Genomic DNA, 20,714 nt, shown 5'->3' with positions numbered 1-20,714 from the left:
GACAGAGCGAGAGCCAGACAGAGCGAGAGCCAGACAGAGCGAGAGCCAGACAGAGCGAGAGCCAGACAGAGCGAGAGCCAGACAGAGCGAGAGCCAGACAGAGCGAGAGCCAGACAGAGCGAGAGCCAGACAGAGCGAGAGCCAGACAGAGCGAGAGCCAGACAGAGCGAGAGCCAGACAGAGCGAGAGCCAGACAGAGCGAGAGCCAGACAGAGCGAGAGCCAGACAGAGCGAGAGCCAGACAGAGCGAGAGCCAGACAGAGCGAGAGCCAGACAGAGCGAGAGCCAGACAGAGCGAGAGCCAGACAGAGCGAGAGCCAGACAGAGCGAGAGCCAGACAGAGCGAGAGCCAGACAGAGCGAGAGCCAGACAGAGCGAGAGCCAGACAGAGCGAGAGCCAGACAGAGCGAGAGCCAGACAGAGCGAGAGCCAGACAGAGCGAGAGCCAGACAGAGCGAGAGCCAGACAGAGCGAGAGCCAGACAGAGCGAGAGCCAGACAGAGCGAGAGCCAGACAGACAGAGAGAGCGAGAGCGAGAGCGAGAGCCAGACAGACAGAGAGAGCGAGAGCGAGAGCGAGAGCCAGACAGACAGACAGACAGCGAGAGCGAGAGCCAGACAGACAGACAGACAGCGAGAGCGAGAGCGAGAGCCAGACAGACAGACAGCGAGAGCCAGACAGACAGACAGACAGCGAGAGCGAGAGCCAGAGCCAGACAGACAGACAGAGCGAGAGCGAGAGCCAGAGCCAGACAGACAGACAGACAGCGAGAGCGAGAGCCAGAGCCAGACAGACAGACAGACAGCGAGAGCGAGAGCCAGACAGACAGACAGCGAGAGCCAGACAGACAGACAGACAGCGAGAGCGAGAGCCAGACAGACAGACAGACAGCGAGAGCGAGAGCCAGAGCAGACAGACAGACAGCGAGCGAGAGCCAGACAGACAGACAGCGAGAGCGAGAGCCAGACAGACAGACAGACAGCGAGAGCGAGAGCCAGACAGACAGACAGCGAGAGCGAGAGCCAGACAGACAGACAGCGAGAGCGAGAGCCAGACAGACAGACAGCGAGAGCGAGAGCGAGAGCCAGACAGACAGACAGCGAGAGCGAGAGCGAGAGCCAGACAGACAGACAGCGAGAGCGAGACAGAGAGCGAGAGCCAGACAGACAGACAGCGAGAGCGAGACAGAGAGCGAGAGCCAGACAGACAGCGAGAGCGAGAGCCAGACAGACAGACAGACAGACAGCGAGAGCGAGAGCGAGAGCCAGACAGACAGACAGCGAGAGCGAGAGCGAGAGCCAGACAGACAGACAGCGAGAGCCAGACAGACAGCGAGAGCGAGAGCGAGAGCCAGACAGACAGCGAGAGCGAGAGCCAGACAGACAGACAGCGAGAGCGAGAGCCAGACAGACAGACAGACAGACAGCGAGAGCGAGAGCCAGACAGACAGACAGACAGACAGCGAGAGCGAGAGCCAGACAACAGCGAGAGCCAGACAGACAGCGAGAGCGAGAGCGAGAGCCAGACAGACAGCGAGAGCGAGAGCCAGACAGACAGACAGCGAGAGCGAGAGCCAGACAGACAGACAGCGAGAGCGAGAGCCAGACAGACAGACAGCGAGAGCGAGAGCCAGACAGACAGACAGCGAGAGCGAGAGCGAGAGCGAGAGCGACAGACAGACAGACAGCGAGAGCGAGAGCGACAGACAGACAGACAGCGAGAGCGAGAGCCAGACAGACAGACAGCGAGAGCGAGAGCCAGACAGACAGACAGCGAGAGCGAGAGCCAGACAGACAGACAGCGAGAGCGAGAGCCAGACAGACAGACAGCGAGAGCGAGAGCCAGACAGACAGACAGCGAGAGCGAGAGCCAGACAGACAGACAGCGAGAGCGAGAGCCAGACAGACAGACAGCGAGAGCGAGAGCCAGACAGACAGACAGCGAGAGCGAGAGCCAGACAGACAGACAGCGAGAGCGAGAGCCAGACAGACAGACAGCGAGAGCGAGAGCCAGACAGACAGACAGCGAGAGCGAGAGCCAGACAGACAGACAGCGAGAGCGAGAGCCAGACAGACAGCGAGAGCCAGACAGACAGCGAGAGCGAGAGCGAGAGCCAGACAGACAGCGAGAGCGAGAGCGAGAGCCAGACAGACAGCGAGAGCCAGACAGACAGCGAGAGCGAGAGCCAGCCAGACAGACAGAGACAGCGAGAGCGAGAGCCAGACAGACAGACAGCGAGAGCGAGAGCGAGAGCCAGACAGACAGCGAGAGCGAGAGCCAGACAGACAGCGAGAGCGAGAGCCAGACAGACAGCGAGAGCGAGAGCCAGACAGACAGCGAGAGCGAGAGCCAGACAGACAGCGAGAGCGACAGACAGACAGACAGCGAGAGCGAGAGCGAGAGCGAGAGCCAGACAGACAGACAGACAGCGAGAGCGAGAGCGAGAGCCAGACAGACAGACAGCGAGAGCGAGAGCGAGAGCGAGAGCGAGAGCCAGACAGACAGACAGACAGCGAGAGCGAGAGCCAGACAGAAAGACAGACAGCGAGAGCGAGAGCCAGACAGAAAGACAGACAGCGAGAGCGAGAGCCAGACAGACAGAAAGACAGACAGCGAGAGCGAGAGCCAGACAGACAGAAAGACAGACAGCGAGAGCGAGAGCCAGACAGACAGAAAGACAGACAGCGAGAGCGAGAGCCAGACAGACAGACAGCGAGAGCGAGAGCGAGAGCCAGACAGACAGACAGCGAGAGCGAGAGCGAGAGCCAGACAGACAGACAGCGAGAGCGAGAGCGAGAGCCAGACAGACAGACAGACAGACAGCGAGAGCGAGAGCGAGAGCCAGACAGACAGACAGACAGACAGCGAGAGCGAGAGCGAGAGCGAGAGCGAGAGCCAGACAGACAGACAGCGAGAGCGAGAGCGAGAGCCAGACAGACAGACAGACAGCGAGAGCGAGAGCGAGAGCGAGAGCCAGACAGACAGACAGACAGCGAGAGCGAGAGCGAGAGCCAGACAGACAGACAGCGAGAGCGAGAGCGAGAGCGAGAGCCAGACAGACAGACAGACAGCGAGAGCGAGAGCGAGAGCGAGAGCCAGACAGACAGACAGACAGCGAGAGCGAGAGCGAGAGCGAGAGCCAGACAGACAGACAGACAGCGAGAGCGAGAGCGAGAGCGAGAGCGAGAGCGAGAGCCAGCCAGCCAGTCAGACAGCGAGAGCCAGCCAGCCAGACAGACAGCGAGAGCGAGAGCCAGACAGACAGCGAGAGCGAGAGCCAGACAGACAGCGAGAGCGAGAGCCAGACAGACAGCGAGAGCGAGAGCCAGACAGACAGCGAGAGCGAGAGCCAGACAGACAGCGAGAGCGAGAGCCAGACAGACAGCGAGAGCGAGAGCCAGACAGACAGCGAGAGCGAGAGCCAGACAGACAGCGAGAGCGAGAGCCAGACAGACAGCGAGAGCGAGAGCCAGACAGACAGCGAGAGCGAGAGCCAGACAGACAGCGAGAGCGAGAGCCAGACAGACAGCGAGAGCGAGAGCCAGACAGACAGCGAGAGCGAGAGCCAGACAGACAGCGAGAGCGAGAGCCAGACAGACAGCGAGAGCGAGAGCCAGACAGACAGCGAGAGCGAGAGCCAGACAGACAGCGAGAGCGAGAGCCAGACAGACAGCGAGAGCGAGAGCCAGACAGACAGCGAGAGCGAGAGCCAGACAGACAGCGAGAGCGAGAGCCAGACAGACAGCGAGAGCGAGAGCCAGACAGACAGCGAGAGCGAGAGCCAGACAGACAGCGAGAGCGAGAGCCAGACAGACAGCGAGAGCGAGAGCCAGACAGACAGCGAGAGCGAGAGCCAGACAGACAGCGAGAGCCAGACAGACAGACAGCGAGAGCGAGAGCCAGACAGACAGCGAGAGCCAGACAGACAGACAGCGAGAGCGAGAGCCAGACAGACAGACAGCGAGAGCGAGAGCCAGACAGACAGCGAGAGCGAGAGCGAGAGCCAGACAGACAGACAGACAGCGAGAGCCAGACAGACAGACAGACAGCGAGAGCCAGACAGACAGACAGACAGACAGCGAGAGCCAGACAGACAGACAGACAGCGAGAGCGAGAGCCAGACAGACAGACAGACAGCGAGAGCGAGAGCCAGACAGACAGACAGACAGCGAGAGCGAGAGCCAGACAGACAGCGAGAGCGAGAGCCAGACAGACAGACAGACAGCGAGAGCGAGAGCCAGACAGACAGACAGACAGACAGCGAGAGCGAGAGCCAGACAGACAGACAGACAGACAGCGAGAGCGAGAGCCAGACAGCCAGACAGACAGCGAGAGCGAGAGCCAGACAGCCAGACAGACAGCGAGAGCGAGAGCGAGAGCCAGACAGCGAGAGCGAGAGCGAGAGCCAGACAGCGAGAGCGAGAGCGAGAGCCAGACAGCGAGAGCGAGAGCGAGAGCCAGACAGCGAGAGCGAGAGCGAGAGCCAGACAGCGAGAGCGAGAGCGAGAGCCAGACAGACAGCGAGAGCCAGACAGACAGACAGCGAGAGCCAGACAGACAGACAGACAGACAGACAGACAGCGAGAGCGAGAGCCAGACAGACAGACAGCGAGAGCGAGAGCCAGACAGACAGACAGCGAGAGCGAGAGCCAGACAGACAGACAGCGAGAGCGAGAGCGAGAGCCAGACAGACAGCGAGAGCGAGAGCCAGACAGACAGCGAGAGCGAGAGTGAGAGCGAGAGCCAGCCAGTCAGACAGCGAGAGCGAGAGCGAGAGCCAGCCAGCCAGTCAGACAGACAGCGAGAGCGAGAGCGAGAGCCAGCCAGCCAGTCAGACAGCGAGAGCGAGAGCGAGAGCCAGCCAGCCAGCCAGTCAGACAGCGAGAGCGAGAGCGAGAGCCAGCCAGCCAGCCAGTCAGACAGCGAGAGCGAGAGCGAGAGCCAGCCAGCCAGCCAGTCCGAGAGCGAGAGCGAGAGCCAGCCAGCCAGTCAGACAGCGAGAGCGAGAGCGAGAGCCAGACAGCGAGAGCCAGACAGACAGAGAGCGAGAGCCAGACAGACAGAGAGCGAGAGCCAGACAGACAGAGAGCGAGAGCCAGACAGACAGAGAGCGAGAGCCAGACAGACAGAGAGCGAGAGCCAGACAGACAGAGAGCGAGAGCCAGACAGACAGAGAGCGAGAGCCAGACAGACAGAGAGCGAGAGCCAGACAGACAGAGAGCGAGAGCCAGACAGACAGAGAGCGAGAGCCAGACAGACAGAGAGCGAGAGCCAGACAGACAGAGAGCGAGAGCCAGACAGACAGAGAGCGAGAGCCAGACAGACAGAGAGCGAGAGCCAGACAGACAGAGAGCGAGAGCCAGACAGACAGAGAGCGAGAGCCAGACAGCGAGAGCGAGAGCCAGACAGACAGCGAGAGCGAGAGCGAGAGCCAGACAGCGAGAGCGAGAGCCAGACAGACAGACAGACAGACAGACAGCGAGAGCGAGAGCGAGAGCCAGACAGACAGACAGACAGACAGCGAGAGCGAGAGCGAGAGCCAGACAGACAGACAGACAGACAGCGAGAGCGAGAGCCAGACAGACAGACAGACAGCGAGAGCGAGAGCCAGACAGACAGACAGACAGCGAGAGCGAGAGCCAGACAGACAGCGAGAGCGAGAGCGAGAGCCAGACAGACAGCGAGAGCGAGAGCGAGAGCCAGACAGACAGCGAGAGCGAGAGCGAGAGCCAGACAGACAGCGAGAGCGAGAGCGAGAGCCAGACAGACAGCGAGAGCGAGAGCGAGAGCCAGACAGACAGACAGCGAGAGCCAGACAGACAGACAGCGAGAGCCAGACAGACAGACAGCGAGAGCGAGAGCCAGACAGAGAGAGCGAGAGCCAGACAGAGAGAGCGAGAGCCAGACAGAGAGAGCGAGAGCCAGACAGAGAGAGCGAGAGCCAGACAGAGAGAGCGAGAGCCAGACAGAGAGAGCGAGAGCCAGACAGAGAGAGCGAGAGCCAGACAGAGAGAGCGAGAGCCAGACAGAGAGAGCGAGAGCCAGACAGAGAGAGCGAGAGCCAGACAGAGAGAGCGAGAGCCAGACAGAGAGAGCGAGAGCCAGACAGAGAGAGCGAGAGCCAGACAGAGAGCGAGAGACAGACAGAGAGCGAGAGACAGACAGAGAGCGAGAGACAGACAGAGAGCGAGAGACAGACAGAGAGCGAGAGACAGACAGAGAGCGAGAGACAGACAGAGAGCGAGACAGACAGAGAGCGAGACAGACAGAGAGCGAGACAGACAGAGAGCGAGACAGACAGAGAGCGAGACAGACAGAGAGCGAGACAGACAGAGAGCGAGACAGACAGAGAGCGAGACAGACAGAGAGCGAGACAGACAGAGAGCGAGACAGACAGAGAGCGAGACAGACAGAGGGCGAGACAGACAGAGAGCGAGACAGACAGAGAGCGAGACAGACAGAGCGAGACAGACAGACAGACAGACAGACACACACACACACACACACACACACACACAAAGGGAGGTTCCCTGCAAATACCACTGAATTAAGTGCTCATTCTGTGGATGTGGTCTCAATCAATCAGCCCACTTGATTGGCACCACATCCACAAACTTTCAATCCCTCCACCACCAACGCACAATGACAGCAGTGTGTACCATCTACAAGATGCACTGCAGGAATTCACCAAGGCTCTTAGACCTTCTAAACCCACGACCATTATCATCTAGGAGGACAAGGGCAGTATCTGGATGGGAATAACATCACCTGGAAGTTCCCCTCCAAGTCACACACCATCCTGACTTGGAAATATATTGCCATTCCTTCACTGACGCTGTGTCAAAATCCTGGAACTCTCTTCCTAACAGCACATTGTGGGCACTCCTACACCACATGGACTGTAGCAGTTCAAGAAGGCAGCTCACCACCACCTTCTCAAGGGCAACTAGAGATGGGCAATAAATGCTGGCCCATCCCATGAATGAATTTTTTAAAAAAATTCTTTAATCATGTCCCTAAATGTTTTCTTTAAACATAGTTAAAGGAAATTTGTTTAAAAATTAAAAGAACACAGTTTCTTTTAGTCCATTTCTTTATTCTATATGCCATTTTGAAAGGCCAATAAAGTATAATACAGCATTGCTCTTACAACATTTAATCGTTATATTTCATACATTTCCATACAGCATATAAACAAAGTATGAAATGGTGCTAGTTTGAACATAACATTTGCAGTACCGTATAATACAATGCATTTATAAACATAACCTGATTTCCATAAAACAGAAACATCCAACTTAATTGTTCATCCCTAATGGGGATCTTTTATTAGTGTAGTCACTTTAATAAAGTCATAAATATTTAGAATCAGACTACAATTACTTTGACTGAAATTACAATACCATTATTCTGTTTAAGCATACCTACAGTTTACCTAAGGAAAACTAGGCCATTAATTGCATTTAACCCTTCCTTATCCATAAGGGCACAAACGGCACTTTTGTGCAAGGGAAGATGTGCGAGTGAAGGTGTTGCTGATTAAGATATTGAAGCTCAATTTAAACAGGTAACTAATTATTGGGCTTTACCTTTAATACACAGTGAACAATACCTTTAATATAAAGCATCAATCACTTTAGCATGAGCAGTTTTCATAATGTTGCTATAGTGCAGACGTTAACATTATTTTGGATAAAAGATGTGCAAAATCCACTGACAGAGAAAGAAAATACAACTTTACTGCATTATAAATGGTTACAATCCAACCAGATTATTTACTGGTTAATTTTACCTGCAAGTCCTGCTTTATCAATCAAGCACTCTGGACAATTCGTACCATGATCCTTTATGAATTCATGAAGTAGGTTTGAACACTTCATGGATTGGAAAGGGTTAAAAACAGCTGAGTTTATAAACTCAAAGATATCACAGCTAAAAGGAAACAAGATAATCACAGAATTTACAAATGCCACCACAGTTGCCAACACACAAAAAAAAAACTTATAGGCATATGTGAAATTTGAACTGCGGATTTATTGTAGTCCTGATTAAACTGGTGGTGGCATTGGTCACATATGAACAAATGGGATTACAGGATTAAGACGGGCAATGGGATATTGATTTATATCGCACCTTTGTATGAAAATATGTCAGGGTAGTAAATGTCACAAACATCCTACTGTTTAGTAAAATTAAGGCAACGATTTTAACAAAGCAAGTCTACAAAACCTGGACGCGTATTTAAAGAAAAGTTAAAAATGATCAGATACCTATCTCAGGTTGCCAATACAATTACATCACATTCTTACTAATTGTAGCCTTGAAATCTAGTTGCTCAGATCAACATGATTTTCCTCCAATCAAGAGTGTATATGAAGTTCTACAGCACTCTGATTTGGAGTAAAAATATCAATTCTGACTGATTACTAAGGCCTGGGAAATGCCCTCATCTGTCCCCCCCCAAAAAAAAAATCATACTTCAACTATACAACAAATGTGCTCCCTGCATAGGAAAAAAATCCAGTTTCGGAATCTATTTTTTTTTGCATATAAAGTTTTTCAAATGGCTACAGTTCAGCTCAGTTAGCAGTTTGTTCTTACATTTCTTTGGGTGCAATGGGTTCTGTGTACATTCAGAAAATTCTGTGATTACCTTCTTCTGTACCTGGGAAAAGCTCACAGAAGCGGGACATATACAGCAGCATCCAAGGACATCTACGTACCTACGTGCAGTACACAAAAAACTTCTACAAAACTGCCAGCAGATCAGCACATGCAGAGAAATGAAGGACCGCAAGATGGCGATGATTATGGCCTGAAACCTGCTCGGAGTATCTATTCATGAAACTTTACACAATACTTGACGGGAAAACACCCACTGAAGTTTAAAAGTAGCTGCACAGTTAAATTTGCGCAATCGCGTTTGTGATTACAGGGCATCCAGATGTCACCATCAGGTCGACAGCGGCACTTCAAATCAAATCATACTTATTCTCTACAAAGTACACCAAAATTACCAGGCTTATATACTTCCATTAAAGTCCCAGTATTTTTGCTCAGTGTGTTTTGGTCACCAGCACAGAAGAATGAAGCCACTTTCCACTTTTGCATTTGTGACGATGCTAATGATTTGAGACCAAGTAACCCAAGTTTTGGCCCCTACAGCAGATATGTAGTTAGAAGGAAAGGGAAGAAATGTAGCCAAACACAACAGCATTTAAAATTCTTGGTTCCATCTAAACATCTTACTAGCATAGTGATAAGGCACTTGCTTCTCACCTCTACGTTTTACAGATTAAGTCAGGCAAAGCCTTACATTCCAAACATATTTGTAATATTTGAATCTTGGCATTAGTAGCATCCACCTTCTAATATACGAACCCCTGCCACACACAAAAAGAAAACACTAATTACACTATTTAGAAAACAGACACCTGCTACCAGCCAATCCATATGGCAACTTAGGCACTTGAGCTGTAAAAGAAACTTCAGTGCTAATCTGTAAACATAACTGTAATCAGCAGTCTCAGCGACTGATCAGAGGTCAAATTTCTTTTTATTAAAAACAGGGGTGGGGGAGTGATGAAGTGGCCTTCTAAATGATTTAGTAAAGAGAGAGAACTTTAAATTTAAATTAAAAATGCCTCACCCCACCCAGAGAACACAGTTTGCACAGGAAACATCATGGCCAGAGTTTTAAGGCTAAAGTTGCACAATACGAAGTTATAATTATTATAAATCTGGCCAAGCCAGGTCAACAAGATACAAGGATTCTTGGCTTATATCCTTTGTTTTTGACATCCATTGGTTGATGTTAATAACATGCTTTTGGATTACAAGAGAGCTGGTGGAAAACCCTGAATAGAAATCCAGACAGCACAATCATCTCTTTAATAACCTCTTGCTCTTGGCTTGAGTGTGCTGTAAAGGATCTGTAGCTTTAGCAGTGCAACAGTGGACAGAGTGCAAGTCTCAGTCTCAACGATCATACGAGCTTCATACCCATTAGCCGGTTAGAGCGAATTGTGGCTGCTGTGCAGTCCAAAGCATTGCCCTCTTACCCTAGAAATCTGGATTCAAATCCTACTTGGAGAGAACAAGGTCCCTTTCATTTGCCACAAGTTTAAAGGTCACAGATTAAAAGAAAACAAATTAAAAGAAATTCTGACAAGTCTTGATCCAGTTTCCAGTTGGAATCTGTAGTTCAAAATCAACCCTAATTTGGCACTGGTTAGAAATTTTCATGTAAGACAAGCTAATTAAGACTGCTACAGAACCCAAATTGTTGCAGCTCGGGTGTGTCCAGGACTTGAAAGCGATGTTCATTTTCAGATTTGTTCTGAGCTATGCCTGATCCAAGAGTGCAATAGAAAGCACAAAGTGGAAAGGAAGTTTCATTCTTTAGCCCTGTAAACCTCACCCTGATGAGTACACCTACATATAGAAGATAATACTGTGAAGCCGTTTATTTGGCCAACTGAAATTCAAAAGTTGTGCACAGAACTGGCATAGAACAGGTTCAGTTCAAAGGACAAAATCCCTAATCCCTCACAGCTGTGGTGAACAATATCGATGATCCTGGAAATGAACATCAGATAACAAAGACCACATATACTTGTTAAATGGAAGTCAGCTTAATCCTGTTGATAAACTAGAAATTGCCAACTGCACCCAAAATCGGAAAAAGTAAATGCAATTTGGCAACTCTTAGTTTTCAAAACACATACTGAAAATATTTTCAAAGCTGCAATATATTCTCACCAATATCTGCTCAAGCATAATATGAAAACAGTTAAATATACACAACGTGTGACTGGGCAATTGAAATTTCATTATTTGCTACTATGCCCCAGTTATTACACACAATTTTGTAATCTCAAATTGCATAGAACAGAATCAATTGTAAATTGCTAAAATATGATACTTTAGTTCCATCTAGTGGGACGCTGGGATAGTGCCTAATTTCTAATTCCATTTACTAGCTCTTTGCAACTGGTTTTGCCCCTGCCAATTCTCCCCCTTACAAGGTACTGACTCTTTTCTGGGGTCTAATTCTATGAGCAGCACTTCTAGCAGCTATTTCAAGTGGTGATTTATTCAAGTGTTAGATTTAATACTCATTCACCATATTAATTCACCTTGGGAGACAGAGGATGTATGCAGCCAAGTCCCATCCTGTCCTTGGATATCCTCGCGTGTACATCATCAGCAGGGGGTCACTGGATAGCAACAAGTGTAGGAACAGTGGCCACTTTTACCCTCCTCCCAACCCAGTGGCACTGAGGCCAACTGCACGAATACTACTGCTGTCTCCAACTGAAAATCAGCTCATAGGCCTAATGTGAACCTAGAAGATCCCCCAGTCTATAGTACCAGATACTCGTTGCATTACCTCACTAAGCTACTGGAGGAGCCCAAAATGGACTCCTTTTGATTTCTCCCCCCCCCCCCCCCCCCCCCGCCACCCCACCCCCCATTTTGAAGTTATTTTGTTATTATTCCTATGCATTTTCTCACTCATAAATTGGCAATTGTGCAAGAGCTTTTAACTGTTAAACCAGTAAACTGGTACTGTGTGAACAAAGCACAGAAGTGATTCCCACTCTTTGACGTTCTTCACCCTGCTTAGGAAAAGCTCTCGGTGCCTCACTACTTGTCCTCACACAATGTACCAGGTTTAGGAATGAAAGGCTGCTGTGTGGAAATTCCACTTTCAGTCACATTCGGCTGTTTCTACAATTTGCCCCACGAGGCACCACTTTCAGGTTCAAAACAACAATTGTACAAAGGAAACCAGTTCAATAATATTTTGTTCCAAAATCTTCCAGATAAGTGGAGACTTTTCACTATAGCATATTAATTAAACAAGAATAAGCTAAAAAGTGCAGCACCATCTGTGACTTATCACCATGACAGCTGTAAATTCAAAAGGGAGGAGGGGTGCAGTTCTAAAGAAATTAAACAACGCCTTTTGTATCTGAAAAATGAAAGCAATTAGCTTCAGGAATGTCGTATGAATTGATGACATTTTCTGATATCACAATAGCCAGTTTTGCAGGGAGTTTTAAGAGAAAGATGTTCAAACTTTAAATAGATTTGTAAAGACTTGCGATTTAAGACTGATAGTTGATGGGGACGCTCAAGTATCAAATAAAAATCTTTAGTGATGTCGAGTGTCTGAATTAAAGTTTTTTTTTAAAGAAAAAGGTAAGACACAATGATGCCCTTCATTTCTTTTTCGTAGATACTCCACACCTGTCAGCTCGCCCCCAACAAACTCAAAACATAGATAATATACTGCAGCTTTGAAAGTCACATTGGGAAAGTTAGCCAAACGCACAAATGTCAGGCTATGCGATCATGTGCAGAAAGTTATTACAATATTTCATGGACCTCAGCAGAAATGCTTATGGCCAAACACTGTCGTACTCACATTGTTGTATTAATTGGTGAAGTTATGGTGTTTTTGTTTAACTGCAGCCAAAGTACAACATACAAATAAGTAATTAACTTTAAAGTTCCAACAATCGGAAGGAGCGAGCAAGTCTCAGTGTAAACAAAGGCACCAGACAGACTGGATTTTGTTAAACACTATATCATCTTATTTCATGCATGGAGGGTTGGCACTTTTTTGGCACATTTTGTAATGTTTTATAACCCTGAAAATGTAAAGAGTCAATTACAGAACAAGAAATAAGAGTTAAGGATGTTCAATATAAATTGCAGAAAGTCAGTTTGATGAATGATTGCTCTTTTGATGGAAAATTAATTCCTGCAATCTATATAAGGGAACAGTATGTACTTTCAAAATATATGGTGCTCACACACAACCCCTTATGTAACTAGCTGAAACGGGCTAAAAATGTGGGGTCTTCTCCTTTCTGATTCAGAGTAGATATATTGGAAACGTGGAGAAAAGCTGAAATCTCATTGCATGTGTCGCTACATCTACTGTAGAAATTACTGCTACATAATCATTTGCCCACCTCAAATTTCAACTTAAGTTTAGACCACTGATGCTCATTTGAAGAAAGAGGTTTAATTATTTTAAATATTAGCCTGCAACATTTTTATACACCTCCAACTGCCTTTTAAGTCTAATTTCTCTTGCCAATTATTTATTTATTTTTTTTTACTCGTTTTCCATTTCTCACCTTTTCTTCCATCCCCACAAGTTGTTGGGGTGAGTGAATCTGTACACTAGCACTACCACCTCCCCACCCTCACCATGCCAAATGATCACTGTTCATGTGTGAGAACTCAGGTTCCAGCAAGCTGCTCCACCTTGCACAAGGAGGACCATTCAAGCCAGAAGTGTCTCGTCACCTGAAATCCACGTACTCACCCTTCTTCCAGGAGTCATGACACTGCAGCTAAGAGGGGCAGTGATGCCTTTCCTTCCCCTCCCCAACCAACCACTGTCACTGCAGAGATCAGCTAATTCAACCATTAGATTGAACTGTTGACTTTCCTACTAGGCACAGGTTAACTACTTACTAGATAAGCTTAGAGGTATTGATGGATCATAATTTATTACATTTGTGCTATGTTGATTTTATCAATGCAAACATACTGTATCAGAATCCCCATCTCGTCAAACTTTAATTTGATTTCCACTGACAAATAAAGTAAAAGCTTTTTCAATGAGCAGGGCCGCCTTTGAAATTTGTAGCAAACATCCTTAATCCTTTGACAGTTGTTCATCTGAGCTAATCTGTGTAGTTTTTATAACTTTCACTACACAATGCACAGTGAAACAATGTTGACTGATGCATAGTAATGACTGTCACCAAACACTTCTCCTGACACTTAAATCTAAGAGACCGTATCTGTTTTCCTGGGCCTGCACACAGTCTATTTCAAAAAGCATTAAAAAGGACATTTAAAAAAAAAACTTATTTCATAAAGCACATGATATTGTTTCCTTTCGAAAGTAGCAGCCCATCAAAATGACTATTTCTGTACCAAGCTTGTTATCTTTAACAAAGGATCTCTGCAGGAATGTAGTAACACTTTTAAGCCATTCTGAAATGCCTGTGCACGTAAGACCTTTTAAACAGAGACTGTCCCTTAAAAAGAAAAGGCAAAATTTTACCTAAAGAAGAAAATGTAGCCTATAATGTACCATATTTGACACTTCAGAAGTAGGACATTTTCTAAGAATTCATTTTTAATGGCAATTATGGCTAGCAGTGGGTTCCAACAAATGAAGAGCTGTAACAAAACATAGAAGAAGTATTAAAAACATGCATGAACATGGATGTCTGACCTAATCCAGTAAAACTGGCTTCCCCCTTTGCAACATCCCACCTTGTACAACACTCCACAAAATGTGCAAGAATATGTCAATGCCCAAATAAGGAAAAGCAAAAACCACTAAATATATGTGTTTTTCTGATGCTTTAAACATGTAAAAAAATAGAAATACAAAATACACAAAATAGCTTTTAAAATATGAATGGTTGATTTAAGTTCAATCTTCAGATGACATTTTGTAAAAGGTAAAGCCAGCCAGGGGTCTGACTCCCTGACTGCTGTCTGATGAATCATGTTGGAAAGAACTTTACAGATATTCGGAGTAAGCATTTCCTGTCATGACCTAGGTGAGAATGGCCAGTTTGGTGGGGTATCTATGGAAAGCTATACACCCAAGGCCAAATCACTGCCTCGAAGAGAGGGGTAGGAAAAATAAAGAGAATCAACATGGTTCTGCCACATTGATGCTAAATGTATCCTAAATTATTTCATTATAATATTGCAAAATAATTTAACAGCTGGAAAATGTAAATTCGAAAAATGTTCACAATTCCCAAAAAGACTCAAGGAAAAACCATATAGTTTCAAAACCAAACTTCTTCTACAGATCTGTCCCATTATACATCAAATTGAACGAATTACATTGGGTTCCTCTCATGGCTCAATGGGTAAAATCATCTCACTGTGCATTGCTAAGCCTACGAAGCAGAAATAAACACTGAAAATGCTAGGGCAATCAGTAACTAAAAACAAGTCAGGTGATTGAACTCTCCATACCAGAAATACAAGGGTATATTAATGCACAGGTTCATAGGGCTATGCCCCTGGGGTCCCTGGCAAACATTGCGATCCTGACCAGGGGTGCCGTACAAATATTGGGTGTTTGGCAAAATGATACCTTTTAATTTAAATGCAGTATATTGTATTGTGAATCACTTGACACTATAGTCCAAGTCTACAGACTTGTATCTTCATGAATTTTATTACGTATTTGTGTTTTAACTGATCAATGGGTTGGCAGGGAGGGGGTGTCTATGTGGGAGGAGCACATGCTTAAGTCTGGCTCTGCTGAAACATCACAACCACACTTATCTCTTTACAGAGCTGGGTATCCTGCTATGCATTCCCAGCATGTTATACTTCTGTTTCAGATTTCCATCTTTTCCTTTTTTAAAAACAGAAAGCAGATCTACCTGACCCTCCCCAATTTCAACAGCATTAAAACCCATCACATTTCTGCGTCTCTTCAGTTCCAAAGAAGAGTTATGCTGGACTCGAAACGTTAATCGTTTCTCTCTCCACAGATGCTATCAAACCTTTTGAGTTTTCCAGCATTTTCTATTTTTATTTCAGATTTCCAGCACCCACAGTATTTTGCTTTTATTACGGAAAACAGCAAGTTCCTGATTTAATCCGTGATCTTTGTGGATCAGCTGACCTGGGCACGGAGGTTGTGGGGATGCTATCAGGTTAGAAATTAATCAGGACTCCCACCCGTTATTGCTATTCCCAGCAGAAAATGGGCATAGGTGGAAACAAAAGTTCAGCTCTATTGCACTTCCTGGTCAAATAGCTGCTCAGGTCCATACAGGAAGCACAGCGACCAGGGTATAGCAACAGGAGAATTTTAGTCCTAATGGAACTACACCCAATTGGAACAGGCAGATATAAACACTAAGCTCAAGGATGAAAATTGTTGATGCTTACAATGGCAAATCTGTACTGTTGTGCCTTGTCTTCCTTGATGTCCCATCATCCCTTGGTAGTGCTTTTTGCAAACTGGACATAGCAGCTGTCTTTTTAATGTCTATCACAGCGTAAAACTCAGTCCTACGTGTCGGAGTTGGCGGAACTGGAGTGCAGGGCATTTTGGGGGTCTGGGGGTTATCAGAGTCACTCCCACCCTCCAGCTCCACTTGAATGTAGTTTAATTGTCTTTGTTCAGGGCACGGACGTTTAAAGTCAAAGCTGAAGACATTTGGAGTGCAATCCCGCCGCCGGGTGAAGTCTACTTTATGTAAACCAGGTTGAATAGTTACATTCTCAGTATTGACATAGTTCCGCAGTGGGTCAAAGTTATTGTGATATCCATTTTGTGGAGGGGTTCCAGGGTCACTCCAGTCCTCTTCCTCCCGTCTTTGTGTCTGGCTTTCCCATACAGGAGGTAAAGAGGGCAGGTTTTCATAGTTCAGCATGGCTGTCTTCCTATGAGCACAGTTGTTAAGGTTTTGGCCATCCCCACCCATCTTGAGCCGACCTCGTCGTAACCCTGTTCCAGTGGACACAAGCAAGCCGTTAATATTCTCATAAGTCATCTTGTTGTTAGATGCGCACGCCATGCTATACTCATCACCATCGTGGATATTATCTCGGTCCACAAAACTCAAGTCGCCACTACTGTGTTCAGTGTGTCTCTCTATCCTTTCGCGCTCCATTATTCGTTTCTGAACTGGCGTTGGTCCTAGGACAAACTTGACCTCCCCTGGCTGCAGGAGGACTTGAGGAGTTCTGTCCTCTGTTTCAGGGCAGTGATTTGCATGGCTTCGCATCATTTCAGAGATGGACTGCCGAGCCTCTGTCAGGCCATGAACACAGGGTCTTTTCTTCCGCTCCTCATCAACATTGGAAGTATTCACGTATGTGTGAATCTGTAGGGAAAAGGGCCACAAAATGTTTAAAAAAAAAGATAGTCACTAACTACACACTTAGCATGTGTAAACATTACCAAATTTAATCAGGGCTGAACATGGATTAGACAGATATAAAATTAATAGAGGGAATAAAATAATTTTTTGGCTTGCCCATAATACTGTAATACAAACTACTTAATTCAACTTACAAATGAAGAGATTGTCAGTTCAGACTTATCCCGTTGTCCACTAACAGGAGAATGTAACTTTCCTTACTTTATTTTATCCAAGAAATAAAAAAATCACATCTCCCAGAATCAATCATCTGCTCAGTGTCATAAAAGGCCAATTGCTATGTTCTGAAATCAGCTTAGAAAGTATAAATAAGCAGTAGTCGTGGAATTTTATTGATTTCCCTCCTTGCTGTGCAATTTGGTTAGGTTGGCATCAAAGTGGATAATTTGATTTAGTCTTTAATTTTCCAATGAAAAACTATTTAATTTCATATCACGTCTAAAAAAAATAAATTTTTATATTCACTAACACAGCACACTCTTACATAATAATGAAATAATATTCTTTTATCAAATAATTGGCTAGAATTTTAACGTTAGGTAATTTTGTTAATCTATTTTCATGACAGATACAACAGTCCAAATAAATGCTTACCTGGAACACTAACCACTGTGATAATTCTGAGTCATGTGCAATGGAGAATACGCTGTGCACTCTACATCTCATTTACATGTCCAGTATGACATTTCTAGCACATATATAGGTTAAATTAATTTCCAGAATATGCCACAAGATTTACTTTCAGCTCAAGTAGATAAGTTAAGGAAATGCCTGCATGACTGCTTTAATCGATTTAACAATACACTCCTCCAGAGGTTAGTGCTGCAGTAGAATTCCGTACTTAATTCTGATTACTTCATGATGGTAATTGTACAATGCATTTACACTGTCTTTGGCCGTGCAGAGTAAAGCTTCTTTCTAAACAAGTATCACCATATAAAGTGGCTCGCCTATCTTCCTGCTTATAGGAACAGGAGTAGGCCATCCAGCCCCTCTAGCCCGTACCGCCATTCGGTTCCATAACCCTTACAACCCTTGCCTAACAAAAATATAGCAATTACAGTTCTGAAATTTTCAACTCACCTGGGCTCAACGTCTTTTTGGGGGTTGGGATTGGGAGGGGAAAGAAATTCCGATTTTCACTACCCTTTGTTCTAAGCACAGTATAGACCTAAAGTTTCCTCTATCTCTGTCTTTTCAGATGCTGACATTTGCTGCTTATTCCCATATTATGTTACAGAGCTGTACACTTCCTAACTCCAAATTGCTTTCCAACAATGAACAATGTAATACAAATAGTGTAAGAAGGGCTGAAGTGCATCAACCCAAAAAACATCAATTTATTGGATTACGGCAATATTTTGAGGCTGTAATGATTTATAGGTGAAGTTTTCAACCTGTGAATTAAATTGGTCATAAATAGGTGTGTACGCACCTGATCGTCACCACCTACGATCAAAGGATGCGTAGAATCTTCACCCACTGAGGAGAGGCGGGTGCTTCCTATGGAGGGATGTCGAGTTGACGGGTGAGAGGAGCCATCGCCCATTGGTGGATAACACGGGAACCCATTTGGAAATCCTGGCACAGCAAAACCAGGGGCTGAAAAAAATCATTTGCACTCGGCTTTACTTCAGCAAGTTGAACTGCATGTTCATATTAACAAACTATTCCAAACTCTTTCCAGTTATTTGTTCGTTTACCACTAACCTTTTTATATTCATAGAAAGATCATTGGGCCCTTCCAAGAAATTCAATAGGAAGATAATTGTTAGATTACACCAAGAATCACACTAGTATGATATATGGTAAACACAAATCAGTTTTACCCCCAGAGGAAGAAATCTTATACTCTACAGAAACAAAAGCAACATAGGTCGATTTGGGATTTAGTCTTCATAGCATAGGGGTTGAAGTAGGAGGGTGTCAGGAAACTGACACACAACATAGGAATTTAAAGTCAAGCAAATGAGCAAAGCCATTTGCCTCTTCAGACTTAATTACAGCCTTACAAAGAAATAGAGGTTGTAGAAATAAATCTGGACGTACATGGACAGTATAAGAGGGCTTATACTCCCATTCCACCACTACTTCCTTCTGCGTCCATCCCCGAAAATAATTCAAGTTATTCTTGGCTGCACTTTCAAACTCCCTGTCAAGCTTTCACCATTCCATTCACCACAATATTACTGCAGTTGTTCATTTGCTCAATCGCTCCCTCACCTCCACTTTTGATGTCCTGGTCCACAAAACACTTACTCTCACCCATTCCAGTGGAATGGCTTCCACCTTTGCTCCTTTAAAAAGAGTGCAGACTTCAGTATATCTGGTGCACAAAATGGTTTAGCCAGCCACCAGATCACATTGAGCACTATTTGGCCTTGTTTTCCTCTGCCCAAACAACACTTTATTCCTGGATAGCAAAGATAGCCTCCAAATTATTTTCTCTAACACCAACCTTCACCGTAAACCCATCTCTTCCTTACCCCTCCAACCTTTCCTTACCCCTTCAACCTTACCGCCAACAACTGCAACAAGCTTGTGGACTTCCTCATCACTAAGATGGAGGCCATTCATTCAGTTGCCTCCGCTGCTTTCTCCCACCTTCCCCTTGCCAACCAAGTCATATCACCCTCGGATCCCCCTCTCACTGCCCTAAACCCTGAACTTGTGATTTTCTCCAATTTCTGTCATCTCCCCTTATGGTCTCTTTGAGCTCACAACATCCATGAGGTCTAATTCCTACTCACTTGATCTATTTCCCACTAAATTGTTGACAACCTAACATCCTTTCCTGGCCCTCATGTCAGCTAAAATTGCAAACATTTTGCTCTCTTCAGATACTGTAGCACCACCACCAAACCCCAGTTTCAAAACTGGAGTTGTTACCATCTACTTTTTTGTCCTTACAAACAAATAGCCTCACCTCCAATTTCCTTTCCATCTTCAAAGTTCTTAAACATTGTATTGCCTCCTTAATAAGTGCCCATCCTTTGCACAAGTCCTCATTTGAATCGCTCCCAAAAGGTTTTCAACCTGCTACAGGACCAAAACGTTCCTATGAAACTGTCACAAATGAGATCCACCATGGTTGTAATGCCTTATCCCTCCTTGTCTCCTCTGGAACCATTTGAGACAGTCAGCCTCATCCTTCTCCTCCAACAGTATTCTGTTGTCCATGAGACTTATGCTTGGTTGCACTCTTAACATCACAACTAAAGTCAAAGAATTGGCAGCAATGGCTTTTCTTTCTATACCCCCTTCACTACAACTAGGAGTTCCCTAGCATCTATTCTTGGACCTCTGCTCTTCTTCACTGCATGTTGCCCTTAGCAAATCATCCAGACACAAGATCAGCAACACTTGTACTCTGATAACACTCGGTTCTACCACTCAACGGCCACTCTCAATCTGCCCATGGCCTCGTCCCTCTCCATCTCTTTAATTTCCCTCCGCCTTACAACCCTCTGATACATCTATGCTCTAATTCTGGCCTCTTGAGCATCCGTATTTAATTGCTCCACTATTGGTGGCCGTGCTTCAGCTGCCTAGGTTCTAAGCCCTGGAATTCCCTCTCTAGCCTCTTCATCGCTCTTTCCTCCTTAAAGCCACCTCTTTGATCAAACTTTTGGCCATCTACCTTCGCATTTCATGCGGCCCCATGTCAAATTTTGTTTCTTAAATGCTCCTGTAAAGCATCTTGAAACATTTGATTACATCAAAGGCACTATATAAATACAAGCTGTTGCAGGC

At 46.2% G+C, this 20,714-nt stretch overlaps 1 protein-coding gene across 3 annotated transcripts in view; it reads right to left on the bottom strand.

Annotated features, from left to right (window-relative positions):
• Positions 1 to 13,134: 13,134 nt before the first annotated feature.
• The window catches only part of LOC144683365 (fibroblast growth factor receptor substrate 2-like), a 69,913-nt gene continuing 62,333 nt past the window's right edge, over positions 13,135 to 20,714 (bottom strand). For 2 of the 3 annotated variants that reach the window (XM_078546311.1, XM_078546312.1), the window contains 3 exons: positions 18,397 to 18,563; positions 15,964 to 16,904; positions 13,135 to 14,214 (listed from right to left, as the gene is read on the bottom strand). In XM_078546311.1, coding sequence (XP_078402437.1) covers positions 14,187 to 14,214; positions 15,964 to 16,904; positions 18,397 to 18,563 — 1,136 coding nt within the window. In that variant the 3' untranslated portion in view covers positions 13,135 to 14,186. Of the gene's footprint in view, positions 14,215 to 15,959; positions 16,905 to 18,396; positions 18,564 to 20,714 lie in introns of those variants that run through there. The other variant, XM_078546314.1, reaches the window with a different exon arrangement.

The sequence above is a fragment of the Cetorhinus maximus genome, chromosome 8, assembly GCF_964194155.1.
Source record: "Cetorhinus maximus chromosome 8, sCetMax3.hap1.1, whole genome shotgun sequence".
Taxonomy (NCBI): Eukaryota; Metazoa; Chordata; class Chondrichthyes; order Lamniformes; family Cetorhinidae; genus Cetorhinus; species Cetorhinus maximus.
Note: the sequence above shows the minus strand (reverse complement) of the source record. Positions and strands in the feature narration are given on the sequence as shown.